The sequence below is a fragment of the Pituophis catenifer genome, unplaced genomic scaffold, assembly GCF_029215685.1.
Source record: "Pituophis catenifer annectens isolate HBS135680 unplaced genomic scaffold, rPitCat1.0.hap2 SCAF_18, whole genome shotgun sequence".
Classification (NCBI taxonomy): domain Eukaryota; kingdom Metazoa; phylum Chordata; class Lepidosauria; order Squamata; family Colubridae; genus Pituophis; species Pituophis catenifer.
Window position 1 is genome coordinate 3,444,078 of NW_027256898.1, and position 26,072 is coordinate 3,470,149.

The 26,072-nt window shown below is 44.3% G+C and overlaps 2 protein-coding genes across 2 annotated transcripts in view; both read left to right on the forward strand.

Moving 5' to 3' along the window:
• The first annotated feature begins 2,959 nt into the window (after positions 1-2,959).
• On the forward strand, positions 2,960-4,060 carry LOC139325985 (actin-related protein T2-like). Its single transcript, XM_070956058.1, has one exon. The coding sequence runs from the start codon at positions 2,960-2,962 to the stop codon at positions 4,058-4,060; it is 1,101 nt and encodes a 366-aa protein (XP_070812159.1).
• A 2,099-nt stretch (positions 4,061-6,159) lies between these two features.
• The window catches only part of SSU72 (SSU72 homolog, RNA polymerase II CTD phosphatase), a 37,861-nt gene continuing 17,948 nt past the window's right edge, over positions 6,160-26,072 (forward strand). The window contains exons 1-2 of the mRNA XM_070955950.1: positions 6,160-6,452; positions 25,057-25,200. Coding sequence (XP_070812051.1) covers positions 6,373-6,452; positions 25,057-25,200 — 224 coding nt within the window. The 5' untranslated portion in view covers positions 6,160-6,372. The remainder of the gene's footprint in view (positions 6,453-25,056; positions 25,201-26,072) is intronic.

The window sequence follows — 26,072 nt, forward strand, 5'->3', positions numbered from 1 at the left end:
GCAGCTCCTTTTAGATGATATATATCTTATTATTACCTTGATTTCAAAGAAGGCTAAGCCAGCTCTGCTCTCTTTGGGAGGCCTGTTAACAGTGCTGAACAGGAGTCCTGCTTAATCCACCCCCCTCCTCCCATCATGAGTGTGTATGGGCGGAGGAATTCAGTTTCTGAAGCATTCCTTAGTTTAGATTTGGGACTCCATTGTTAGCTGCATAGTAGTGTAAAAAATATATCAAATATTATGCAAAATGCAGCCGATGCTCATTTTGTTGCACTCCTCTGCCCTTTTTGGTGAATTCCTTCATTGCTACAGGGCAGTTTTGCTTGGTTGCCTTTCCCTTCCTCCACCAGATAATCTTGATTTACGCTAATAACTGTCATAGTTTTTGTTTAAGGCATGGCAGCTTATTAAAATGAAAGTGGGCATTTGTGCATTACTGAAATATATCCCCACCTTCCAAAAAAGGGGGAAAAAAAGCCCACTGAAAATCTCAACACGAAGATGGATAACAGCCTGAGACTTTTAACTTCTTCTTTCTGGGTAAACTTTACTCAGCCACCCTGAGTCTTTGGAGAGGGGCGGCATACAAATTGAATTAATAAATAATAAATAAATAAATAATAATAAAGTTGCCATCCGAGAGAGAAACTTAAGTTCCAAGCAAGGAGAAGGCAAGGAAGAACAAAGCTAGGAAGGCTTAAATGAAGGCAGACAGATTGGGTTGCAAAAGCTTCGGTCCGAGAGAGAGAAATAAGCACCATGGATAGCTCTAGTGCCCAAGCTGTGCAGCTGCTACTGGTAGGAAGTCCAAATGTTGCAGTCACCCTCATAAACTCAAAGGGTGGGGGAAAGGGGAGGTTGATTGGGATGCGGACTAACCTCCCTTTGATTTTCTCTTGCAGGAGGTCCTTCTCAACTGAGGAGAGGGAGGGGGGAACAGCCTATCAGCCCTGAAGTCATTTTTGGGAGCATCTTCAGGGCTGCCACAGCGAGACCGGGTGGAGCTGTGGGAACGTAAGGGGGGAGGTAGAGATAGGGGACGCAGTGGCTCAGTTCAAAAACGCATGCTTGGAGGGAGCATTTTTTTAATCCTCAGCTACCTACATTTCCCAAAGCTAATAATTAAAATTTTTACTAAGCAGATATGTGTCGGCTAAATGCTGTAAGATTTAGCTTCTGCCTTACAAAGCACAGAATAGAGCAGAATTATTTTCATTCCAAAGGGAGGCTGCTCAACTTTGTCCACATTCGATTATGGATGTCCATAATTCCTGAAGGAATCAAAAAGAATATGGTGTTTTCTAACTTGTGAGCTTTTTTTTTTTTTTTTTGAAGAAAGCTACTGGGATCAGACCTGGGAATCTGTGCGCTATGCAGGGATCTGCCAGAGAGCCTCAGTGTTATTAAAAGTTTTACAGGGACTGATTTGTGCATTTTTGCATTTCTTTGACATCCAAAAGAACTGACCAGTCCTATTTTTTTCGCTGGCCAATTGACAACCTTACCTGGAAGGAATTCATCCATTGTATTTCTTTAACCCTTTCTCGCCCCCCCCTTTTTTCCCCCATGCTCCGAGGATTCAAACATTTCCAACATTTGGCTGCCATCTAGCGGAGTCAAGATCTGCTATTCTCAGGATCTTCTAACAGGGAAATTAGAGACGAGAAGTCTCAAAAGAGCACCATAAAAGTTGGGATAGGGGATCAGGACTGGAGAAACCTAGATTTGAACCTGATTTTGGCCATGGAATTTTATAGGTGACTGTTTACTTCAGAAGTGGGATTCACAAAATTTACCTATCGGTTCACTCAGCACTGAAAATGTGAGCTTCACTTGCACGCGCCACCTCCGCGCATGTGCCCGGCCTTCCGTGCATGCGCTTTGCTCGCATGCGCACCTTCCGCGCATGCCCCCAGCCTCAAAAACGTTCCTAAATAGGACAGCATAGAACTGGGGCCGGTGGGTGGCCCACCCACGATTTCTGCTACCAGTTTTCCCGAACCGGCTGAATACCCCCTCTGGTTTACTTCTTCTTTTCTCATGCTAAGATTCTGCATGGAGAGAAATTCTCCATTCATAATCGGCTCATGAGAGCTTGTCAGTCTTTGATGGAAACCTTTCATTAGGCTAACACTGATCTCCTTGCCTAGAAGGTGAAGTATTTGCATTCCACTTCAGCCTTATTAAATCTACCGCTCAGTCAACCACAAGTTGACTGCGTTTATTAAAGGAGAGAGAAAAATCCTTCCTCTTCTTGGATCCGTTGATAAATGTGTTGGGACATCTTTGGGATTTTCCATGGTATGTTCCTGACTACATCCAATAGCCCCCAAACTCAGAGCTATACCGTATTAACGATCTTCAGCATTTTGATATTCAAGAAATAAATCCATTTATTTTCGGTTGCTGCAAAGCAGGGGATGGAATGTGCTGCTTATGGACATCAATGTTTCTTTTAACTCCACCTCTGAAGCATGGCTAAACAATTTTTTGTCTGTTTAGCAAGTAAATGAGTCAGAATCTGTTTAGGAGAAAATGCCTGAATGAAGCAAAGGGTGTTTAGAAAAGATTTTTAATTCTCTGCCTTTATGGTACTAAGATGAAAGAAGACCTTAAAATTTAAGAAGTCAGGGAAGCACTGTCAAGATTGTTAAGTTCCACCTCACTACTACTATTTTCAGGATTCTTTGAGAGAATGATAATTTAAGTCAGAGGTAGGCAACCTGCTGCCCTCCAGAGGTTCTGAATCAGCTCCTGTTAGCTTCAGCTGATGCCAAAAATAGCCGTGGTCCAAAGCTTCAGAGGAGCTTGCAAACCTGTTTGTTTAAAGGAGGAAACCGGGGCAGAAGCTGTCCATTTGTGATGTCAAATCCCTGAGAATGTTTCGCTATCTGTCATTCTGAAAGAAAAAAACCAGATCTAAAAATCCTAGCATTTGGGCTCTTTCAACGGCAGAGCCATGTTGAATGTCGAAATCTTACAAACCCCAGCTGTAATCATTGACAATGGATCCGGGTCTTGCAAAGCTGGGATTTCTGGTGAGACGGAACCGAAATCCATTGTCCCATCCGTTGTTGGTCGTTTCAGAGAGAAACCGGAGGAAATTTATATTGGGGGCGGAGCCCTGGCCAAGAAAGGGGCCTTGCTGAATTATCCTGTGCAACGGGGGATTATTTCCTGTTGGGATGATATGGAGAAGCTGCTGAGATATATCTACAGGTACGAACTTAAAGTGAAGCCCAGCACAAGGCCGGCGTTTCTTTCAGAGCCCCCCAGGAATCCGCTGAAGAATCGGGAAAAAATGACAGAGCTCATGTTTGAAAGCTTTAAAGTTCCGGCATTGTACCTTGCGATCCAAGCTACTCTAGCTTTGTATACCTCGGCTCGTACCACCGGTTTGGTGTTGGACAGCGGAGACGGAGTGACCCACGCTGTCCCGATTTATGACGGATACTGCTTACCTCATGGGGTATCCAGACTCCCTCTGGCAGGAAGGGACGTGACCGACTACTTTGCCAATCTCCTGTTGGAGAATAACCCCGGTTTAGTGACCCGAGGCAAGAAAACCATGTTGAGGCTCATCAAAGAGAATTTTTGCTATGTGGCTTTGGATCCCAAACGAGAAGCTCAGAAGAAAGTGGAAGAGATCGTGAAGATGCCCGATGGGAATACCATCAAGATCCATCTGGATCTCTGCCAAGCGCCAGAAATCCTTTTTACACCCAAGACCATCGGTGTTGAGGCACCAGGCATCCATACCATGATCACCAGGAGTATCCGGAAGTGCGACAAGGACATTTGGGCTCCCTTATATGGGAACGTGGTCCTCTCAGGAGGGTCGTCTCTTTTCTGGGGTTTGGATGAAAGAATCTTTAAAGAGATCGAGCATCACGTCCCAAACGGGGTTCCCATACGGATCATAACACCCCCGGAAAGGTCCTGCGCAGCTTGGGTGGGCGCATCAATTATTAGTAACTTGGTATCTTTTCAACCAATGTGGTTTACCCAGGAGGACTACAAAGAATTCGGGGTGGCTGGGATTCACCGGAAGTGTTTTTAGGAAAGCCGGGATGTCAAATTCTGCTGATGAAAACGTAGGGAAAAGTGTTTAATGGAACCAAAAGCAAATTTTTAAAAGCTGATTTGGGAGACTGTTACAATGATTAAAAGGGCACGAAGGCAGTCCGTTGAGCAGCAGGCCTCTTGGTTTTGGATAAAATCTTCATATTTGGATTATTTACATCTGTTTAGTCTTGTTTGAGAAGAAGGGTAGCTTTCATTTATTATTTGAGGAAGGGGTCCAGAGTATGACTTTTTTTTCCCCCCAGGCTTCTCCCAGCTTTTCTATTTTTTTCCTACCAAGAGGAAAGTAAAAAAATTCATAAGATAGGAAAGGAGAAGGGCAATTTAATGTATTCTTAACCCTGATGTTTTTAAAACTTTTTTTTCTTTTGCAATTTTCGAAGTAGAGGATTTTATAGTTGAAGGGCTGGTAAAGTTATATTACAGGCACTGCAGTTAAATCTCTCTGGTTTGTTTTTTTTAAGGATGCGCTTGAGGCTAAATTTTAACAAATCTTGGAATGATGCTGCTGGAAAAGTTTGGGAAAGAAGCCCATTTTTCCTAGGTGCACACCAACCTATATTGTCCAGGTTTGCACACAAACAAGCCAGCCACATTACAACCTACCTTGTTTCCCCGAAAATAACACCCAACTGGAAAATAAGGCCTAGCATGATTTTTCAGTATGTTCGGAATATAAGCCCTACCCCAAAAATAAGCCCCCGTTAAGGTCGTCAACAGACGGAGGCCTTTAGTACTGTATTTCCCACCCCCAAAATAAGACCTAACCGGAAAATAAGCCCTAATACTTATCTTTTGGAGCAAAAAATATAAGACCTGGTCTTATATTTTTGGGGAAAACACTGCAGCAGTTGTGTTGACCTCATGAAATAAACCATGTTGCATTTAAAAACATAGCGTGTCCAAGCCAGTCCCCTAAACTAACCATGAAGGTCGACGCCACACACTAAACTCAAGTGGGCTTGGTCAGTTAGTTAGTGGCGGTGTGTAGAAACAAGATATTCAATATTAACTCTTAACAGCATTCACACAACATGCTAATTTTGGTCAAGATTGAATTTGAGTCTTTTTTTTTTTTTAATGGTTTAACGTGACCATCTTTCTTTTAAAGATCCCGTAATCCCTTGCAGAGTAACTGAATGGTGTTTACTGGCCGGATGCCCTTCCTGTCACCAGAGCGGAGTTTTGTTCGGCGGATATATTTCTCATTGCGCCCAGAGAAGAGAAATATCTGCCTCTATCTAGGATCGAACTCACTTATTGTGAGGCGAGAGCTCCACCTCTAGGCCACCGAACCACTCCTATAGTTAAACATGACGTCCCAATATAAACCTGGGTTAGCTAACAGGCCAAGTTCATTGTCCAAAAGGAGAAAGTGGGTTGGTTTTCATGACTGGGATAAGCGTCTTGTGTGAATGCAAGCCTCACTCTATTTGAAGCGGAGTCGTGAGACCATAACTCTGGGAATACCTAGGCAAGCATGGGAGGTGTAGTCCACGCTCCTCTGGAAGGCCCCGGTTTGAAACGAAAGCCTGTCAGGAATATCTTCCCCGCTTTTCAGGACTCCATGTCTGTCCTTTCCCCCTGAGGTAATCGCAAGGGGTCATGGGAAATGTATTTCCTCCGGGCGGCGCAAAGGCCGCTACGGGCCGAACGCTCGAGGTTGGCCTACAAATCCCAGGATGCCTTGAGCGAAACGGACGGGCGGTTAAAAAAAAAACGGATAAAGCACACGGCGTGGTGTTTAACAACAGCCGTTAGGGCGGCGCTGTTTCCCCGCCTTCGGGTCTTTTCCTTTTTTTTTTTTTTTTTTTTAAAGGGAGCGCCGGAAACGGCTTCTAGAGAGGCATGGAGTTGTCGTTCCCGTTTCTCCTCACAGACCAAGGCTGAGGGGGGAGGGAGTGGGAGGGGGAGATTAAAAAAAATGAAAAAAAAACCCTTACCTCACGGAACTATAACCAACGAGAGGGGCCGTTCCGTCCCCTTCCCCTCTATGGTTTTGAGGGGGGGCGGCGGAAGTGAAAGGGACGGCGACACGTCGCCGGGCCCCGCCTTTTCCGCTCTGCGCGGCCGCCATTTTGTTCGTGAGGGAAAGAGAGAGAAGGAGGAAGCCGTCGTCGTCGTGAGGAGGAGGAGGAGGAGCAGCCGCATCTTTTCCCCGCCGCCGTCGGGAGCGTCGCCGCGGGCCTTCGGTCGGCCCACCCCTCCCCAGCCCCTGCTCTCTCTGCCTCTCTTGCCGTGGGGGGTGGGGGAAGAGAGAGGAGCGCCCCGCCAGCCAGCCAGCCAGCCATGCCCTCCTCGCCGCTCCGGGTGGCTGTGGTTTGCTCCAGTAACCAAAACCGCAGCATGGAGGCCCACAATATCCTCAGGTAACGCCAGGCCTGCCTTTCGACAACCACACACCGGCGGGGGTTTGAATCGGGCAGGGAAGAGGCCCCCCCCTGATCGTCGTCGTCGTCACCGGCTTCCTCCATAAAAACACGGCGCCATTTAAAACATTGGGGTGAGGTGAGGGGGGGATTCCTTTCTCCCTCAGGTCGGCAGGAGGAGGAATTTCCCTCATTGGGTTTTTATTTTATATCTATATATCTATATCTATATAAGTGTTATATATAAGTTAATTGTCAAAGTTAAGGTTAAATTTATATATATATATATATATATATATATATATATATATATATTTGTTTTTCTTTCTTTTTCGTAGGTTTTATGCGTCTCTTTAGCCAGGTTCTACCTACGTAAACCAAGATGTTACTTGGGTTAACTAGGGCTGTATAACATCTTGGTTTACGTAGGTAGAACCTGGCTAAAGAGAAAGATGTGTGTATATCTATCTATCTATCTATCTAGATAGATAGATAGATAGATAGATAGATAGATAGATAGATAGATGATATAGATATAGATATAGATATATAAAAAGAGCAGTCAGCAATGGGGAGTGTTGAGTCATAACCCCAAATATTTGCAGCCTCCTCCCTCGGCCTGCTGTACCCTAAGAATGGAGTTTTGGATTGATTGTTGTATTACAATTGTGTATTTATTTTGAATTCTAAATAAATTAGAATTCTAATCAATATAATAGGTTCTAACAGAAGAGGGTTCTAATAATTTGTTCTAATAATTGATTGGGATTCTAATGAATATATTGGAATGTATTCTAATAGAAGAGAGTTCTAATCATTAGAATTCTAATGAATATATTAGAATGTATTCTAATAGAGTTCTAATAGTTTATTCTAATAATCAGACTTCTAACAAATATATTAGAATGTATTCTAATAGAATAGAGTTCTAATAGTTTATTCTAATAATTGATCAGAATTCTTAGAATTCTAATCAATTACCTGTGTTTCCCCGAAAATAAGACCCTGTCTTATATTTTTTTGAACCCGGAAATAAGCGCTTGGCCATATTGCCAAGCGCTCAAAAGCCCAGTTGGGCTTATTATCAGGGGATGTCTTGTTTTGAGGGAAACGGTATATTGATTAGAATTATATAGCCCCCATTGCTTTAATAGGGACACGGTGGCTCAGTGGCTGAGCATTTCGTGCGCCTTTGACATTGAGTCATATGACCACGGAGACGTCTTCGGGCAGCGCTGGCTCTTCGGCTTTGAAACGGAGATGAGCACCGCCCCCTAGAGTCGGGAACGACTAGCACCTATATGCGAGGGGAACCTTTACCTTTATTGCTTTAGGAGCTAAGGGTTGGTGTACATAGATGCCCCCCTCCTATTTGCCCCACAACAACAACCCTATCAGGTAGCCAAGCTGGAAGAGTTCCCTGGCTTGAAGTCATCCATTAGGTATGTATTGAAGCTGCATTTCTTATGCTTAGCTTATCTGCCTCTGGATAAATTAAGATATTTTTTTTTAAAATGCACTCACTCCACAAACCTTTTTGCGCCTTGGTACATCTCTTAATTAATGCTTTTGATTCAAATCTCCATTCTCCTCATTTCCTCTCAGGCGTTTGGATTAGGGAAGTGCCCTAATTCAAAAGACCAAACAAGGAAGTTGAGATAACAACAAGGCAAACTCAACTCAACTCAGCTGTTCTGTCCTTGCTTATATTGCTTTATTTATGGCAACAATATGGCGACGGCTTGCTGTTGTTACTTTCTTTCTGCGGTGTTTTTAAACTACCTAGTCAAGACTCTGAATTAATCCATTCAGGGGGGCTGACCCCCAGTGGCCTCTTAGCTTAAATGCTGCTACCTGGATTGGACAAAGGTAAGACTTCCCTGGATTTGAATTTAGATTGTGGTGGTTACAGAGGCACATCTATGTTTAGAAATTACCTCCCCTCCCACAAGGTGTTTCTGATTTCCTGCCTTACATTTCCTGGTGGCCCCTCCTCTCCAAATAATAACCTGATCTGACTCTGCTTTGGTTTCTGGAGATCAGCCACAAATGTCTAGACGCTGTCACAAACTTCTCTCATCCCTATGTTTCCTGAAATTCCGCACTTCTAGATCTGTTGCTAGCTACATCTCCCATCATCCCCAGTCATCCAGTGCTGCCTAGAATAGTAGTCCACAGTGAAAACCTCTTCTAAACACTGAGAGACGATGGGAGAAGAAAACTATACCTTGTCAGTTTATATTTGCTTTCAGGAAGAACTTTGCTAAAGAGAGAGATTCTCCCTTATTCTGTTAGAGCAGTGGTTCTCAACCTGTGGGTTGGGACCCCTTTGGGGGTCGAACGACCCTTTCACAGGGGTCGCCTAAGACCATCTGAAAACACATATTTTCAATGGTTTTAGGAATAATTTTATGGTTGGGGGGCACCACAACATGAGGAACTGTATTAAAGGATCGCGGCATTAGGAAGGTTGAGACCCACTGTATTAGAGGCTTATTCAGTGCCTTTTTAAAAAGAAACCACTTCCTGACATGTAATGGCTGTTCAGTTTTGGGGTGGAGCTTCCTCTACCATGACATAATGATTATGGTAATTTTATCTTTTCCTCCTTTAAGTTCATTAGAAGAGAGACATTTTTTTTAAAAAAAAAAAGCCTTTTAGCTGGTATATCTAGGGAGTAGAGAAGTACATTTATTTTTAAAGTCTTGCCAGGTTTCTTTCAGTCTTCGCTCCCCACCCCCAGCTCCACCACCGATTTAAAAGGAAAAGGCACTCTGTTGTAATTTAAATACCACTTCCGTTTTAGAATTTGCAATTCTTTCCTTTTCAGATTCGTATCTAGAGCCAGCGTATTCTCTGTTCTCAGCCCCTCCCTCCTGACACAGTTGCTCAATCATGTTTAACAATTTGTTTGCTTTACTGTTGCTCGGAAGGCTCCCTGGGCGTCATTCCTTTTACAAGAGAGCTTGAAATATAGGCTAACCACAATTTAAACCGAGTCACTGAGAAGAAGTGGGGGTGGCAAGCACTTTAGACTCTGAAATTCCAAACTGTTCAATTTTATTTTTTGGTGAAAAAAAAAATCCCTAACTCAGTAAAGACACTAGACTCTTTGATGCTGTCTGAGCTTGATTGTTTGCTTGGATATTTGGATGTCCTAGTTGGACCCCCATGAAATATTTGCCAGCAAACAGCCAAGCTCAGCACCAGGGGCTCCCACAGTTCAACCCTCAGCTACAAATAATTCTCTTCTATTGACATCAGTAAAGATTGGGCATGTTTAGTTTAGAGCAGTGGTCCCCAACCTTTTTATCGCCGCGGCCCGCTGAGCGCGCGCAGGGGTGGGGCCGCGGCCCGCTGAGCGCGCGCAGGGGTGGGGCCGCGGCCCGCTGAGCGCGCGCAGGGGTGGGGCCGCGGCCCGCTGAGCGCGCGCAGGGGTGGGGCCGCGGCCCAGGAGCCTTTGCGCAGGCCCATTGCGCACGGCCCAGGAGCCTGAGCCTTTGCGCAGGCCCATTGCGCACGGCCCAGGAGCCTTTGTGCTGAAGCGTTCCTGTCCCCCGGCCGCTGCGCGGCCCGGTGCCAGGTACTTCACGGCCCGGCACCGGTCCGCGGACCGGGGGTTGGGGACCACTGGTTTAGAGGAAAAATGAAGGGTGTGAGGAATGGAATGGAGTATAAATAGTCCTCAACTTACGACAGTTCTTTTAGTGACCGTTTGACGTTACAGTGGCACTGAAAAAAGTGACTCATGACCATTTTTCGTGCTTATGACCGTTGCGGGCTCCCCATGGTCATGGGATCAAAATTCAGACTCATATTTATAACGGTTGCCATGTCCCTGGATTGAGTGATCCCCTTTTTCGACCTTCTGACAAAGTCAACGGGGAAGCCACATGCACTTAACAACCCTGTGACTGACTTAATGGCAGTGGTTCACTTAACAACTGTGGCAAGAAAGGTGGTAAAATGGGGGCAAGGCTCACTTGACAAATGCCTCGCTTAGCAGCAGAAATGTTGAGCTCGATTATGGTCGTAGGCCGAGAACGACCTGCAGTTTGGAGAAAGTCATAGCTGACTAGAAAGCTAAACATGCTTGCTTTAAAGCTTGTTTTCCAAGCTTCTCACTGTCTGCCCAGAGCCAGCTTGTAAGTTAAGACAGTGGGAGGAAGAACCATAGGTAGTAATTTACAGACCATTTTGCTTTTCCTGGTTTTAGGAGAGGTAGCGTCGTGCCTGAGCTTCTCGAAGCTGGATTTTCTACCGAACAGATTGTTTTGCCAGTTTCAGGAGCTCTGGGCGTAAATTCTTGGCATCTCTCCGATGTGAACCACTTAAAATAACCACGTGAATCAGTCAACGTTACATAATTTTTGCAACTGGTTCATTGAGTATTTGGGTGCCGGCCTAGGAGAGCCTTTGAGCTCAGGATCCAATTATTCCTTGCTCTCTCTGTTTTGTTCCATCAAGAGACACTTCCTTTTTCCTCCTCTGAAAAACGCAGCGTTACAGTCAGCAAAAATTGGAATCCAAACTGGAACTTTCTATTAGAACTTCTGGATAGACGCATAAGTTTAAAGGCGCCTGGGGGCCGATTCGTCACCACAGATTTACAGTGAGGCTGCCGGTAAAATAGCTGTAGATGATAACAATGTGCAATTATATTTTTTGAAGAGATGCCAGTAGAAACAAATCACGTGGAATGTATGCGTGTATGTCGGACTTCCCAGCCAACACTAGTAAGAGAGTGCAAGGAGTGCATTCCTCAGCAAGGAATAGCCGAGGTTTTTTTTTTTCCCTGAAGTCATCAGTTGCTATTATTCTCATATTTGTTTCATTAAATTGCTTTGATATGTGATCATAACCGAGTGATGTGCAGTGGATTGAGGGAAATAAGGAGAGGTTAGGAAACCTATAATTCAGAGGCCAATTCTACCTGCTCTGGACTGTTTTACGGGAAAACCTGGTGTTTACTTTTGAATGTACATCCCGGGCTGATCCAAAAGTAATGATTCACTGCTTAACATTGAAACACACAATGAAGGAACAGGGATCAGCGTTGGCCTCTTTTAAATATTTCCCTTTTCAGGTGTGTTGGACTACAGTCTTCATCGCTCCCTGCCAGGAGAATTAAAATCCCAGCATATCAGAAGGGGAAGCTGCCAAGTTGGAGAAAGCTGATCTAACACCCTGGCTTAATGTTAGGTTAGGTTTGGTGGTTCTGCTTCGGAATAGCGACACTATGTTTTGGTGGGCGGATGGGCAGAAACTGTTAGGAGTGGTGCAGTGGCCTAGAGGTGGAGCTCTCGCCTCACAATCGGGAGGCTGTGAGTTCGATCCTAAGTAGAGGCAGATATTTCTCTCTCTAGACACAATGAGAATATATCTGCTGAACAAAGCTCCGCATTGGCGACAGGAAGGGCATCCGGCCAGGAAAACACTCTGCTAGCTCCATTCAGTTGCACAAACTCCACCCCGCAAGGGATTATGGGGTAGCTAAGCGAAGATGATGATGATAGGCAGAAACTGTTAAGTTTACTTTTCCTAAAGCTCTTCTACAGAATCCTTGCCTCTGACCGACCCTCCTATCTTCTAGTGCCACGTGCCCAACTCTGTGCTTCCACCAGAAATCCCCTCTCCCTTTGCTTAGATTTGATTCTGGGCCCGCCGTGGGTAGATCATTGCATGTCCTGGCCAGGATCTGAAGTGCTTGCCAGGTTTTGATACCCACGTCAGCCTTTTAGTCCTCCTGCAAGTCCTTTTGGAATGATAAACTTCCCTCAGATGCTTGTATCAAAGTCCAAGAGGTGGAATGAGGTTCCTGGTGGTTATTCTCTGTAACAAGCCACTATCCCATCCTACCTTGAGAAAAGTGGTTTAGTTGATTCATCTACGGAGATTTCAGGATTGGCCCTTCCTTAGCTGCAGGGCGGATGATTCCACCATTAAAGGCTGTCATTAACTCTGTTTCTGGGCGAGGTCTTTAAATTGAAACCGGTGCCAGTGACTGGCTCAAGAAAAACAGATTGTCACTGTCTGCTTGTTAATTATTATTAGCTGACAACTGCTTGCCCAGTGATGTTTGCCCAGGGATGTTTCCCTTGTAGGGAAGTTGGGTTCTTGGCATTATTTAAAAAGAGTAGTAAAATCCAGTTTTGTATCGAGAGCTCCGTCCGTCCGTCCTCGTAAACGTTTAACAATATTGCTAACAATTCCAGCAGCTCATGCGAAGACCCATCTGCTTCATTTCTGACCTAATGAGCAAAACAGAAAATTAGATTAGTCCTCGGCTTACGACCGCAGGTGAGGCTAAAATTTCTGTTGCTAAGTGAGACATTCGTTAAGTGCGTTTTGCCTCCCATTCGACAACCTTCCTTGCCCTGATTGTTAAGCGAATCACTGCAGTTGTTAAGTTAGTCGCGCGGTTGCTAAGTGAAGCCGGCTTCCTCGTTGACTTCGCTTGTCGGAAAGTCGCAAAAGGGGACAGTGCAACCATCATAAATATGAGTTGCTTGCCAAGCGTCTGGATTTCGATCACGTGCCCATCGAGATGCTGCAAACGGTCATAAGTGTGAAAAGTGGTCATGTCACTCTTTGGTGCTGTTGTAACTTCCAATGGTCACTAAATGAACTGTTGTAAGTCGAGGACTACCTGTATTATCTCTTACCTCACAGAAGTGGTTTTTTAACTTGCCAAAGGCTGACTTATATTCCATGTCTGTCTTAAGAGAGAAAGCTCCCTTTTCATAATTAAAAAAAAATGTTGTTTTTCAAGTTTGAGAACATTCGGCCCCCTGTTCAGGAAATACCTATTTTTCTTTCTTTTTTTCCTTCCAGTATTCTTCAAATGCATCGAAGCAAGCTTTGAAACTCAAATATAAGCAAATGTATACATATTTATATTGGAAAAAAACCAATGCATGTAATAATAATAATAATAATAATAATAATTTTATTTCTATACCGCCCTTCTCCCGAAGGACTCAGGGCGGTGTACAGCCTATTTAAAAACACAAAAAACACGACAACAATTAAAATTTAAAATCATTAAATAATTAGGCTCCAATTAAAATCCCAGAAATTTAAAATACCCCAATTTAAAACATTATGTTAATAGCCCTGCCTGGCGGAACAACAGGGTCTTCAGAGCGCAGCGAAACACCCGGAGGTCGGAAATCTTTCGTATTTCGGGGGGCAATTCATTCCACAGGGCTGGAGCTCCCACAGAGAAGGCCCTCCCCCTGGGTGTCGCCAGCCGACATAACTTGGCTGATGGCACCCGGAGGAGACCCTCTCTGTGGGAGCGAACTGGTCGGTGGGAGGCTATTGGTGGCAGAAGTCGGTCTCGAAGGTACCCGGGTCCTATGCCACGGAGCGCTTTAAAGGTGGTAACCAACACCTTGAATCGCACCCGGAAGACCACTGGGAGCCAGTGCAGCTCGCGCAGGAGGGGTGTCACATGGGCACAACGGGTTGCACCCATAACCACCCGCGCGGCCGCATTCTGGACCAGTTGGAGCCTCCGAGTGCTCTTCAAGGGGAGCCCCATGTAGTCCTTGACTTACAACGGTTCATTTAGTGACTATTTTGAAGTTTCAACGGCTCTGGGGAAAAGTCACTTACAGCCATTTTTTTCCCATTTAACAACCGTCGAAGTGTCCCCATGGTGACATGATCAAAATTCAGCGGCTTGGCAACTGACTCATATTTACGTCTCTTTGCAGTGCTCTGGGGTCATGTGATCCCCTTTTTGCGACCTTCTGATTAGCAAAAGGTCAATGGGGGAAGCCAGATTCACTTAACAACTGTGTGACTCACTTAACAACTGCAGTGATTCGCTTAACAATCGTGGCAAGAAAGGTCGTAAAATGGGACAACTCGGTTGACAAATGGTCTCACTTAGCAGCATAAATTGTGGGCTCAATGGGGGGGTCGTACATCAAGGACAACCTGTAATACATGTGTTTATGACCAGATTACACTCGTGTAACTCAACGGGCTTTGCAGACGTGTCGAGCTTTAAATTGTTAAATCGAGTTTCTGGCATGAGCCTGATAAAACACATTAAACACTTGAAATACATTACAAAAGAGATTCTGGAAGCTGCAGAGGCTGGATTTCAAATGCTCAGACCCTTTGAATTTTGAAACTAAAACATGCCTTACTCACCAGATCGTATTTTCGCAGAGAAATAAGAGGATAGGTTATTCTGGTTATTCCCACATCGCAGGTTTTAGGGAAGCTACACGTATTTCCTAGCTGCAAACCTGCAGGAAGGGACACCACGTTCCTACAACGTTTTCAATAAAAGGAGGTTTGAAATGTGCATGTGTGGCTTTTTTTTTTCCTAGCTAAATTTACTACAGATTCTTGCTTCACTGTTGTATGGCATGGCACTGTTGCGGGCATGGCAGATGTCTTCAAAACTATTTACTAGGGAGCGTAGCTAATGATGAAGCATTTGTAGTCCGGTAGCATCTGAAACTCTGCAGGTTCCTTCCTTCGGCTTTACCGACTGAGCAAGCAGCATTCCAGGCAATGCCCACTACATATTAATGAGTAATATGGTAATTTGGGGAAGAATAATAATAATAATGAATCCTGAGTTTTCAGTAGCTCAAGCCAAGCTACTTCATCTAGCCCGTGTATTGATTGCAGTTTCCTGTTTTCCATCTGGTGCCTGGGTGGAATACAGGAAGGTGGGAATTCTGTGTTATGCTCCAACGCAGAATTCTTTGGGGTGGGGGGGTTTGGATCTATAAATTAGCATGATGCCAATATTGTGGTCTAGCTAGAGCCTGCTTACGATCACTTGTGTTTATTATCCTTGAATTCTGCTTTTTTTCTCTCCAGCGTCCCCAGGCAGGGAATATAACTGCTCCCTTTTTTTCCCCCCCTTCAAAATATCGTCCATGAAGTTGGCTGGGTGGAGAGAGTGACTTCGCATGTCACAGAGAAGCCCAAATACAGCTTTAGAGGGTACATTGTCAATTTGAAGGGAGTTAACAGTGTCGTGGTTAATTCGTTTGACCTATCCAGCCAATGTGGATTTGTCAAAAGTTATCGTGACTAATTAAGTCAAACCGCATGACTTAATTTGTCAAAAGTCATGTCTTATTAAGCAATTCGCATTTAAACAGGCTGGTGATATAATGTCCTCACATTTAGTGTGGACACGTCTGCAAGGGGGGATATGAGCCTGGATTGTCTCTGCTTATACCATCCCACTTTGACTTCCAGCTGTTAAATTCAAGTAACGGTCTACAGGTAGTCCTTACAACCACAATTGAGCAAGACGGTAGTTAAGTGAGTTTTGCCCCCTTTTGGAACCTTCCTTGCTGCAGTTGTTAAATTACCATATTTTTCGGAGTATAAAACGCACCTACCTTAATCTCCCTCTGCCTCTGAGCAATTTTGCCTCGTTGCAGCCAACAGCCTGCTTTACTTTCATTTTCGCTTTCAGCATAGCTTGATTAGCACAAGGGGGAAAAAAATCTGCTCCAACAATTTACCTCTTTGCAGCAAGCAGCAGAGCCCTGCGCAAAACAGCTGAGAGCAAATTAGCTGAGAGTCCAGAGGCTGATCCAATCAACTTGTGCTAATTAGGCTGTGCTGAAGCTGAAAGCTGTTTTTTTCTTGCTATTTGCTTGCAAGGAGGTAAATTGCTGGGAGGCACAGGCCAAAGGGTGGGGGCCAGTGGGTGGGCGGGGCTACATTCGGTGTATAAGACGCACCTAAATTTTTACCCCCTTTTAGGGGGGAAAAAGGTGCGTCTTATACTCCGAAAAATACGGTAGTAATGTGGGTTAAGTGAATCTGGCTTCCCCACTGACTTTGCTTTGTCAGAAGGTCGCAAAAGGGGGTCACATGACCCCCCCAGAAGACTGCAACCGTCATAAATGCATGCCAGCTGCCAAGCGCCTGGATTTTTGATCATGTGATCATGGGGATGCTTCAAATAGTCGTGTGGAAAAAAGGGCCTAAATCGCTTTTTTTTTTGTGCCATTGAAACTTTGAACGATCGCTAAATGAAAGGTGGTAAGTTGAGGACTACCTGTATTGTAGATTAAAATGATTGTTTTATTAATGGTGAATTGCCATTCTCTGCTTTACATGTCTCAGCGGTTTATTCTCCAAACCATCCCCTAAATGGAAGAGATTTTGGAATTTTATAGGCCTGTACCAAGTTTCCCATCGTTGGCAGCGGTCTCTCTATTTCTTGCCTGTTGAGTTAGGAGAGAGTTTTGAATTTCTTGTTCCCATCAGTGTGATTTTTATTTGGCTGTGTCCCACCACCCCCATCTTTTCAACATGCCAGGAAACAGCAGCTGTCTTCCCCTGCTGTAGACATGGAACTCAAAAACACAAAAAACTAACCGCTCTTTAGGAGGCTTACATTTAAGAGGTTTGCTCGACCAAAAAGCTTAATGCTGTTTCTCAAAGACGCCATGCTAATATGTCTCAGTGCTAGTTTTTGCATTGCAAGCCCAGAAAGTTTTGTTGCTCGTGGTATGGTGGAAGACAATGCCTTCTGTTATCCATGTTTTCCCTGTACAGGTTTCCTTATTTTTCACACAGTAGTGGGTATTAACTAAGTAGAAAGTAACCCTACCAGAGGCTAGGAGTAGGGAGTGTCCTCAGCAGGTCACAGAAGGTAGAACGATATGATTTAATGGTGGCACACGCCACTTTTCCCTCCTGTTCCTGAAATCTAGTGGTTTCTACAGAAGCTGGAATTATTACTTGGAAAAATTTTCTCGAGCAGCCCAGAAAATTGAACCAAACACCTGTAATTTGAGCCTCTTCAGGTGTTTCATTGGCTCACAACTCAATCCTGCACTGACGGGTTCATAACAGCATCCTAACAGTCTGGCCCAGTTCATTGGGGATTTGGGATGCTAGGACAGACGTCATTCATTCTCCGTTCACTTCACCTGAGCTCTCGCAAGCCAGGTTGACACCTGGCCCTGGCTTAAGCTGATCTAAAGTGCACCACGTGTGTTTTTTTTTTTTTAAAGTCCCCGAAGTAGTTGATTTTGTTCCCCCCCCCCCAAAAAAAAATCACTGTTTAATATTCTTTAAAGGAAATAGGGAAGATGTTTTTCGGTCACTTCCTTCTTTGTTCCTCAGAACAACTGACAGAGAATGTGATGACTAACCCAAGGACACCCGGTGGCTGGCATTGCACAACACTGATCCACAAACATGACCTTGGAAAACAGGGAACTGGAGTTTTTAATTCTGCAATTCTCAATTTTATCTTCCGAACTGGCATTTTCTTAATCCCAACCTTCTTCGTTGCAAATCGGAGCGACTTGGTCAAAGCGATTCAAAAGAAGGGGTGCGATTATATTATTCCCTTTGCCGCCAGCACGGCAGAGTCCTATGTTGGCAACCCCCCCCCCCAACAGTTCGCTTTCCCTTTCTAAGTAGCAGATACGGCGTAATGGAGGGAAAAGTTTAGATGGCCAGGAAAACCACTTCTGGGACGGTGATCCTATTTCTTCGGGCTTTTATGTTGTTTGCGCTTTCACAAAACGGTCCGTCTGCCCAGAAGGCAAACTGGAAGGATTCCGCGACCCCTCCAGAGCAGAGAATCTAGTGGAAAATGGTTCCAAGCTCACAATCTGGAAATTGCTAACTTCCTCCTTGGCTTGATTTCGGTATCACCTGTCTGCAGTCTTCCATGCCCACCAACTCTTCCAGCTGTAGTGGCCCAAAGGTGCTTTTTTTTTTTTTTCAAGAGGCAACTGGACTTCCTTGTTTTTCTTTGAAGACCTTTCGCTTCTCATCCGAGAAGCTTCTTCAGCTCTTGACCGGATGGTGGGGAACGGAAGGATTTGTACTCCTTGCAGACAACTGGTCATTTGCATCCTTTTAGAGAGTCGTTGAGCCCACTTGGAGATATATCTGTGTCCTCAGGGTTACCTGAGTGGTACAAATGGGTGTGGGGCCTTCTTGCAGCTGCTGAAAGGACTGTGTTGTAGACTGGAGATAGATGATGCCATATCTCCCCCCATTTATTGAGAGGGGGCTGTTCAGTTTTGATATAATTATTCATTCAGTTATGTCACGATTGAACAGCCCTCAACAGAAGGGCAGGGTTATGAGATTCTCTATCTCAAATCTACAACACAATCCTTTCAGCAGTTCCAAGAAGGCTCCACACCCATTTGCATTACTCAGGTGACCCCCGAGGACACAGACCAAACCTCCAGGTGGCCTCAGTGACTCTAAAAAGAATGCAAATGACCAGCTGTCTGCAAGGAGTATAAATCCTTCCATTCCCCACCATCCGGTCAGCGCTGAAGAAGCTTCTCGGATGAGAAGCGAAAAGAAAATCCAGTGGCCTCTTGAAACAGCACCTTTGGGACAACTATGACCTGGATGACTGAGAATCTCCATAGACATCTTCCAACTCTACCGAAAAAAAACCCCAAAGGAACATTATCTGCCCGATTCCTCCTACATGATGCCAGGGCTTTGCTTCATAAACTGATTCTGTCCACCTTGGCAGTAAGCATCATAACCCACTCTGAAGTAGATGCCTGTTGTTTTCCACCAGCAGCAAATGTTTTGATTGGTGGTGGTGGTGTTAGTTGCGAAGTCGTGTCCGACCCATCGCGACCCCATGGACAATGTTCCTCCAGGCCTTCCTGTCCTCTACCATCCTCTTGAGTCCATTTAAGCTCACGCCAACTGTTTCGGTGACTCCAGCCACCTCGTTCTCTGCCGTCCCCTTCTTCTTTTGCCCTCAATCGTTCCCAGCATTCGGCTCGTCTCCAGGGAGTCCTTCCTTCTCATTAGGTGGCCAAAGGATTTCAGTTTCCTCTTCAGGATCTGGCCTTCTAAAGAGCAGTCAGGGTTGATCTCCTCTAGGACTGACCGGTTTGATTGCCTTGATTGCGGTAAAGAATTAACCAGAGTTGGTGCGGTAGCTAAGATGCGGCAACTAGACTCCTGCCTCAAGCTAGCTTTCTCCAACATGGAGCCTTCGAGATGTGTCAGGATTACAGTGCTCAAAAATTAAGCGTTGATTTGACATTGTCAAATGTAGGGTGCATGTGTGGCGTGACGGCCTTGAAATGACTTGGTTGAGTAGACGGTCTACAGACAAGATTGCCTTGTCTGAGATCTCCAAAAGCAATTCCCCATTTGCCCCGTTTCACAGGAGAACTTCTAGTTGTGTCCCATAAGCATCCTTTGCTGTGTCAGAGCTGTGAACCATGGGTCTCTTGGTATCCACTGCAGGAGGAAGCCCTCTTCTCGCTCGTGACCGCGTCTCACTTCACGCGCCCCGAGACGAAGCACAATTGGACAAGCTTTAAAAAAAAAAAAGTACAGGGTATTTCAGTTGTCGAACCAGATGTCCATCTGGAAGCCTGACTCACTTCCTAAAATTAGCCCTGTCATTTGCATTTGGAATGAGACAAAATGTTCTCGCTGGAATTCTCAGTTGATGGAGCAAAAAGCGCACTGTGTTAGTTTGGTGTGTGTGTGTGTGTGTGGAAGACAAACGGTGGAGTTTCTGAGAGTTGGTTTCTGTTGCTGATCCTTGCCTTGAGTTAAAAAAAATAAATAAAAACGTCACTCACGAAAAATCATTTTAATGTCTCACATGCTTCAAACAAGAGGGAAAAAACGAATGGTTAAAACTGCTAAAAACGCTATTTGGCACTCAGGCATAGAGGAAAGTGTTTCCTTCTCAGCGGTTTAAGATTTCAATTTATCCTTGTGACGGGATAGCCAAAAGAAATAGGTTCTGCTCTGAATGTTGCTGTTTTTTTTTTAAAATAACAAGCTGCCGTGTATAATGTCAAAAGTTTCAGGGTGGCAAGTAAATTATTTATAAATTTTATATGGCCACCCACTCAGTCTCAGTGACTCTGGGCGGCTTACAAATTTAATAAATACATGCAAATAAAAATAAAAGCCTCCGTCTTGGGCCTATAGGAAGAATCCCAACAGCCTAAAGGACCAATGAACCAAATGCATACTGTCGCCTAATCCTGGCTTGTTTTCAGATGTTGGGTGGGTGAACCCAGCCAAGATTCTGAAACTCTAGTTTATGCTTGTGTGACCCCAAGCAATTTGTTTTTTTCTTCTGTTGAACAGTTGTGAACAAACTGCACCTTTGTGTAATGCACAAACCAGGCACAGGGTGTTAGTATCATTTAACCCCCACGCGTGCCATGTTGTCCTCCAGGATTTGAAAATGCCATTTTAGGAAGAAGTCCCGGGACAGTGCCACGAATGCGGCCTTGAATTAAATTCTTCTTGTGAATGGAGTATTAAATTAGACGCTCCCTTGCAGCGCCATGTAATTTTCATTCAGAGCTGCCTTTGGGGCTTCACCTCTAAATGATATGGGCATCAGATTGTCCCCACTTTGCAGTAAATGAAAATGGGGTCCCTTTTCTACCCGGGCAACTTCTAGCAAAAAAATAAAAAACCCAGGTAAAAATTATATATGATCCTTCCATTGAATGAGTATTTTTTTTTTTTAAGCTCTCGTTGCGATCTTGCTTGGATGCCCACCGCAGCGTCAGTGTGGCCCAGCACAAAGTATGCTGGTGTCCCATATGTTTCTTTCCCTCTTTCCCTTCCAACCTCAGATAATGAAAGAAGCATAGTGAGAACCTTTTTGAGGCAGGCCTTACTTAGCAGGCCAGGCCAAACTCCGTTCTTAGAGGATTGCCTAGAAAGACGATGCCGATACTAGTCTCTGTTTTAAAGTTCTGAAGCTCAGCCTTCTTCCTTCTCTTATAATTTTTTTTTTTTTTAAATAAATTCTAAAAAGTGTTCTTACCAGACTGGTTGCACTTCTGATCTTGAAAACATTTGCATCCAGTTTAAAACATTTGCTGAGATAACAACCTTATCCCTGATGTAATGTGCAGGTTGGCAAGAGAGGTTACTGCTTGGCAGTGAATTGGGGCACAATCTGTCTTTGTAGCATTCTACAACTTGGCATCCTGGCATCTCTCGCGAAAAAGAGGCCACAGGTGTGTCCACAGTCTTCCGCGCACATGATTTGTTGTCCTATATTGCAGACATATGGGTTGTGTGGGTGGGTGGGTGAGTGGAACGGCACCAAAACCAATAACGCACCTCTCTTTTATAATATTTCTGCCCTACACAATACAAGCAGCGAAACAAAGGTGAATAAATTAACGCCCAATAGAGATTAATGGAATTAATCTCAGTGGGTCTACTCGGACTATGTCAGGATCTAAGTTGTTGCTGTGGACAATCAGAGTTGGTTAGTTTGGGGTGGTAGACTAACTAACTCGATTGTCCATAGCAGCAGCTTAGATCCTGACATAGTCCAGGTAGACTCACAGAGATTAATGGAATTAATCTCTATTATATGCTATTTTATTCACCTTTGTTTTACTGCTTGTGTTGTGTAGGATGGAAGTCTGCGTACGGTTCGGTGACTTTCAAAGTGAACTTCAAAGAAGAGACTAAGTCCACTTGTTTATTTATTTTTAATAAAAATAAGATATGGGATTTGTATTTATTTATAGTTCAGATTTCTACTGATGTACTTATTTTGTTGTGGAATGTAAAAATCTTAGCAAGCAGGACGCAGAGCTCTATTTATAGCATGCGCTTGCAATCTGCGTGCTAAATTTATCCAGAAACGATCACAAATGTAGGAATGGAACCAGGATGACTTGGGGCTGTAAACCACAAACTAGCTAGTTTGTTTTCCCTTTGTTGTATTATATGAACACACATCGTTGGGTTAATTGAACAATTGAATTATGGGTATGTGGGTCTTGCGAATGGGAAAGCAATTCTGGAGCCGAGTTGGCTTTGAATGGTTGATACCTTGGCACTTCTAAGGTGAGTATGTTACTCAGTTCAGACAGCCTTCTGTGAAGTGGGTAGTTAAAAGGATTTTTATACTTGGGCTGCAAAACTCAAACTGTCACTAGGTGGCAGCAAAGAGCTACACACACTTCACTCTTTTCCGCCATCTAGAGCTTGTTTCAAGCAATGCAGCCCAAATAGGCTAGAAGTTAGGGGGGGAAAAGTTTATTCCTGCTTTGAGCAGAGAGTTAGACTCGCTTGACTAAAATGTGCCATTCTGTTGCTGGAAGCTCAGCTGCTGATGGTTAATTAGGCTTAAAAATTGTCCAACTTTTTAAGCGAAGGGAGGTAAATCCCACTAAATGAATACGTTTGACTAGAGGCAGCTATTAATCAACATATGAACATGGACACAAGATTTGCTGCTTGGGCGAAGAGGAACATGCAGGCTTTATTTAAATTAGAGGTTGTTTTACAGAGTGAAGAGAAAAATACTTCTCTTGGACAATCCACATTTTTTTTTTTTGGTCTTTTCTCAGGCGTCGTAACAACTGAGGAGCTCCTGAGTGAACCAAGACCGGGGGTGGCTTTATAAACTTAATTAGAGAACGCAAGGACAAAGCAAAACACCGTCAAATCTTAGTTGTGAGCCAAGAGGCAGTCTAGTAAGCTAGCTCTCTCCCCTAGTGTTAAGCACGATAGACACGCCACTGCGTTTACACCCCCAGCCATGATTTTTTTTTAAAAAAAAAAACTCGCTTGTTAAAGAAGCCATGATGTCAGGCTTGCATGCCGCTTAAACCCTCATGGCTGCACACATCCCACCCCGCCCAAAGCAAGCCACATCATGGCTTCAGCTAATCAGCATTTGTACAGTAAAAGCAGGATTCTCCCTACATTGGGAGCTCAGGTGTCTTATTTGAAGCTGGTAACTGACATTGAGAGCGGAGGAGAAGGGGACTTGGGAGGGATGGAAGGACATTTGAAAGCCTTTGTATTTATTTTTTAATATATATTTTTTTGGCAGTCTCTTTGATGCCAGGAACAGTAGGCCAAGCCCTCGTAAGAAATGTGCACTTCATTGATAGGCAAGAAGAGTTAGAAAATTGCTTTCCTGTGTACAACCAGCCCTGAGCTCTGGCCCTGCTTTATCCTTGCCATTGGAGATAGCTTCCTAATTTGTGTTGAAAGCTCGCCAGCGAGCGACATTCTTTGGTTAGTATTTACGCAACCCGATTGCTTTTTTGGGTCCCGCTGAGATTCATTAATGCTGTTCCAAAGAGCCCAGCTTCCGGATTGTGGGGAGCAGTTAGTGCCTTAGGAAATGACAAAGCCGGCGAAAAACAAACAAAAGAACAGTCTCCTTCTTACACGCTTGCCTGCCCAATGACTTCACCGATTTGCCGGCTGATGCTCCCGTTCCTTTTTTGATCCCCCCCTCCCCCCGTAATTCTGAATCGAGGCAAGCGAGGGAATGAAATGAACGAAAAAGCTGTTCGAATGCCGAACATTTTGGAGCTACAGGTTTATGGTGTTCTTCGAACAAACCTAGTAGGAAACCCTTCGATCGAACCTGGCAAATGGAGGAATTTTTTTTTTTTTAACCTCTCCCCGGGTTGCTTCATCTCATCAAGCCGGACTTTCCTCCGTAAAAATTAATTTTTAAAAGAAATACTTTTGTTAGATATAATACCAGAAAGTGATGATAAAGGGACTGACTAAATACCCTGTTTCCCCCAAACTAAGACATCCCCTGATAATAAGCCCAGTTGGGCTTTTGAGCGCATGGCAATAAGGCCAAGCGCTTATTTCAGGGTTCAAAAAAATATAAGACAGGGTCTTATTTTCGGGGAAACACGGTACTTAATGCTACATGTATTGACAGCAGTGAGAATAGTATTTGCACAATGTTGGAAAAAAATGAGAACACCCCACCAGATGAAAACCGGAAAATATTGGACTGTGCAGAGATGGATAGATTGACATTGAAAATAAAAGATAAAGAAGATACAGAGTACATTGCAACATGGAATAAGTTTTATCAGTGGTTAGAGATAAGAGGTAGAAGTTAGATGAAGAAAGATTGTTATATGTAAGTAAAATACGAATGTTGTTTATAACTAAGTATGCTAATATAATTAATTTTAATAAGCTAACACTTATACATATGGTTATAATTATTACACATATTATCATTATCAATATATCTGTTAATGGTTTTTTTTATTATTATTATTATTATTATTCTGTAAAGTGAAATGCCTGGACAATACACTGTCTTCAAAATACTTCCATATAAATAAAAAACTTGACTTTAAATGTTTGCCACTCGGTCCTGTAGGATGGCACTGTCTTTGCTTTCAACTGCATACATCATGTACACTTGCTTTCTAAAATCATCTTCCTTGAAAGGCCTTTTCAACATCCATTGCCGTTTGCTGAGTTTGCAGTTGACGTCTCTTTGCAAAGAGTCGTATTTCTCTCCCCACCCACACCCCGAAATCACTCTGGTTAAAAAGATTAGCCGAAGTCCTAGGAGGAACTAACCAAGATCTTGACTTTCAGTCCTTTTTATTTTATCTTGTTGCAACCTGAGTAGTATCTGACAGCCGTTCTCAAAGTTCCCCTGAATGTCAGTTAAAAGCATGAGTCGATGCCGTTGGGGTGATAAAACAGCAACCCAGAAGCTGTGAAATTTGGGCAGTGAATCGTCAAAATTTTGTTCTCTGCGTCTGTCCCAACTAACGGAGCTTTTTTTTTTCTCCCCCTTCCCCTTTCTCTTTTTCAGCAAACGTGGTTTCAGCGTCCGATCGTTTGGTACCGGGACTCACGTCAAGCTGCCAGGACCTGCCCCAGACAAGCCCAACGTTTACGATTTCAAAACGACATACGATCAGATGTACAGTGACCTGCTTAGGAAAGACAAAGAACTGTATCCCTGCGGAAGGCCTTTTCAAAATCCTGCTCTCTGCTCTTTTCCGAGGCGTCTTTGTGCTCCTTTGCATAAGGAACAACTGGCTACTTGACTCTGGCCCAGTCTGGTGTTTCCAGGTCTCAGCAGCAGGTGCTTCACACTGTAGAAAGGGCTCCTAGCGCCACCCCTTAACTGCCCCCCTGAGTAGTTGCAGTTGTGCGACAGGTTGGTTAGAGCAAGGGGACACTGGCGTCTCTCTTGGGGTGCAATCGCCTTTTTTTGTGCCGACGACCACTGGGAGCCCCTCGGTTTCTGGAAACGAAGGGTGTAACAGTTGTAGTAATAAATTGGGAGACACAGCCTTGAACTCTGGCCCTTTGGCTTAGAACATCCTTCTTTCCACAGTCCAGATTTCAGCTCAAGGTGTAATGCAGCTCCCCATTCGCCTACCTCTGGCCAATTGTCGTCCTCTTCTGCCTTGGGAGTATTTCCATCGAGTCCCCCAAGGGTGAGGCTGTAGCTTCCTGGTTTCCCCCCACATTAAAATCCACATTTCAGTTTCTCCATATAGGGCTGGGATAGGGTTTGGCCAGTCCCCACGTGAGCTCTTTAATGCAGACAGACTTGAGTTGAGCCGCCCGCGGTTCGTGCAAGATGAAACTTTCTGATCATCCGAACTGCCCCCCCGTCTCTTGAGCCTACTTGGGACTCACATTTTCTTCATCTTCTCTTCCCAGATCCTCTTCGCTTTCCCAGGACCAACTACTGTGTTTCCCTGAAAATAAGACCGGGTCTTATATTAATTTTTGCTCCAAAAGACGCATTAGGGCTTATTTTCTGGTTAGGTCTTATTTTTGCGGGGGGGAAACACGGTACTAAATGCACCTATC

What these genes read in the sequence shown, in the direction of transcription:
- LOC139325985 (XM_070956058.1), top strand. Translation starts at nt 2,960, where the DNA reads ATGTTGAATGTCGAAATCTTACAAACCCCAGCTGTAATCATTGACAAT.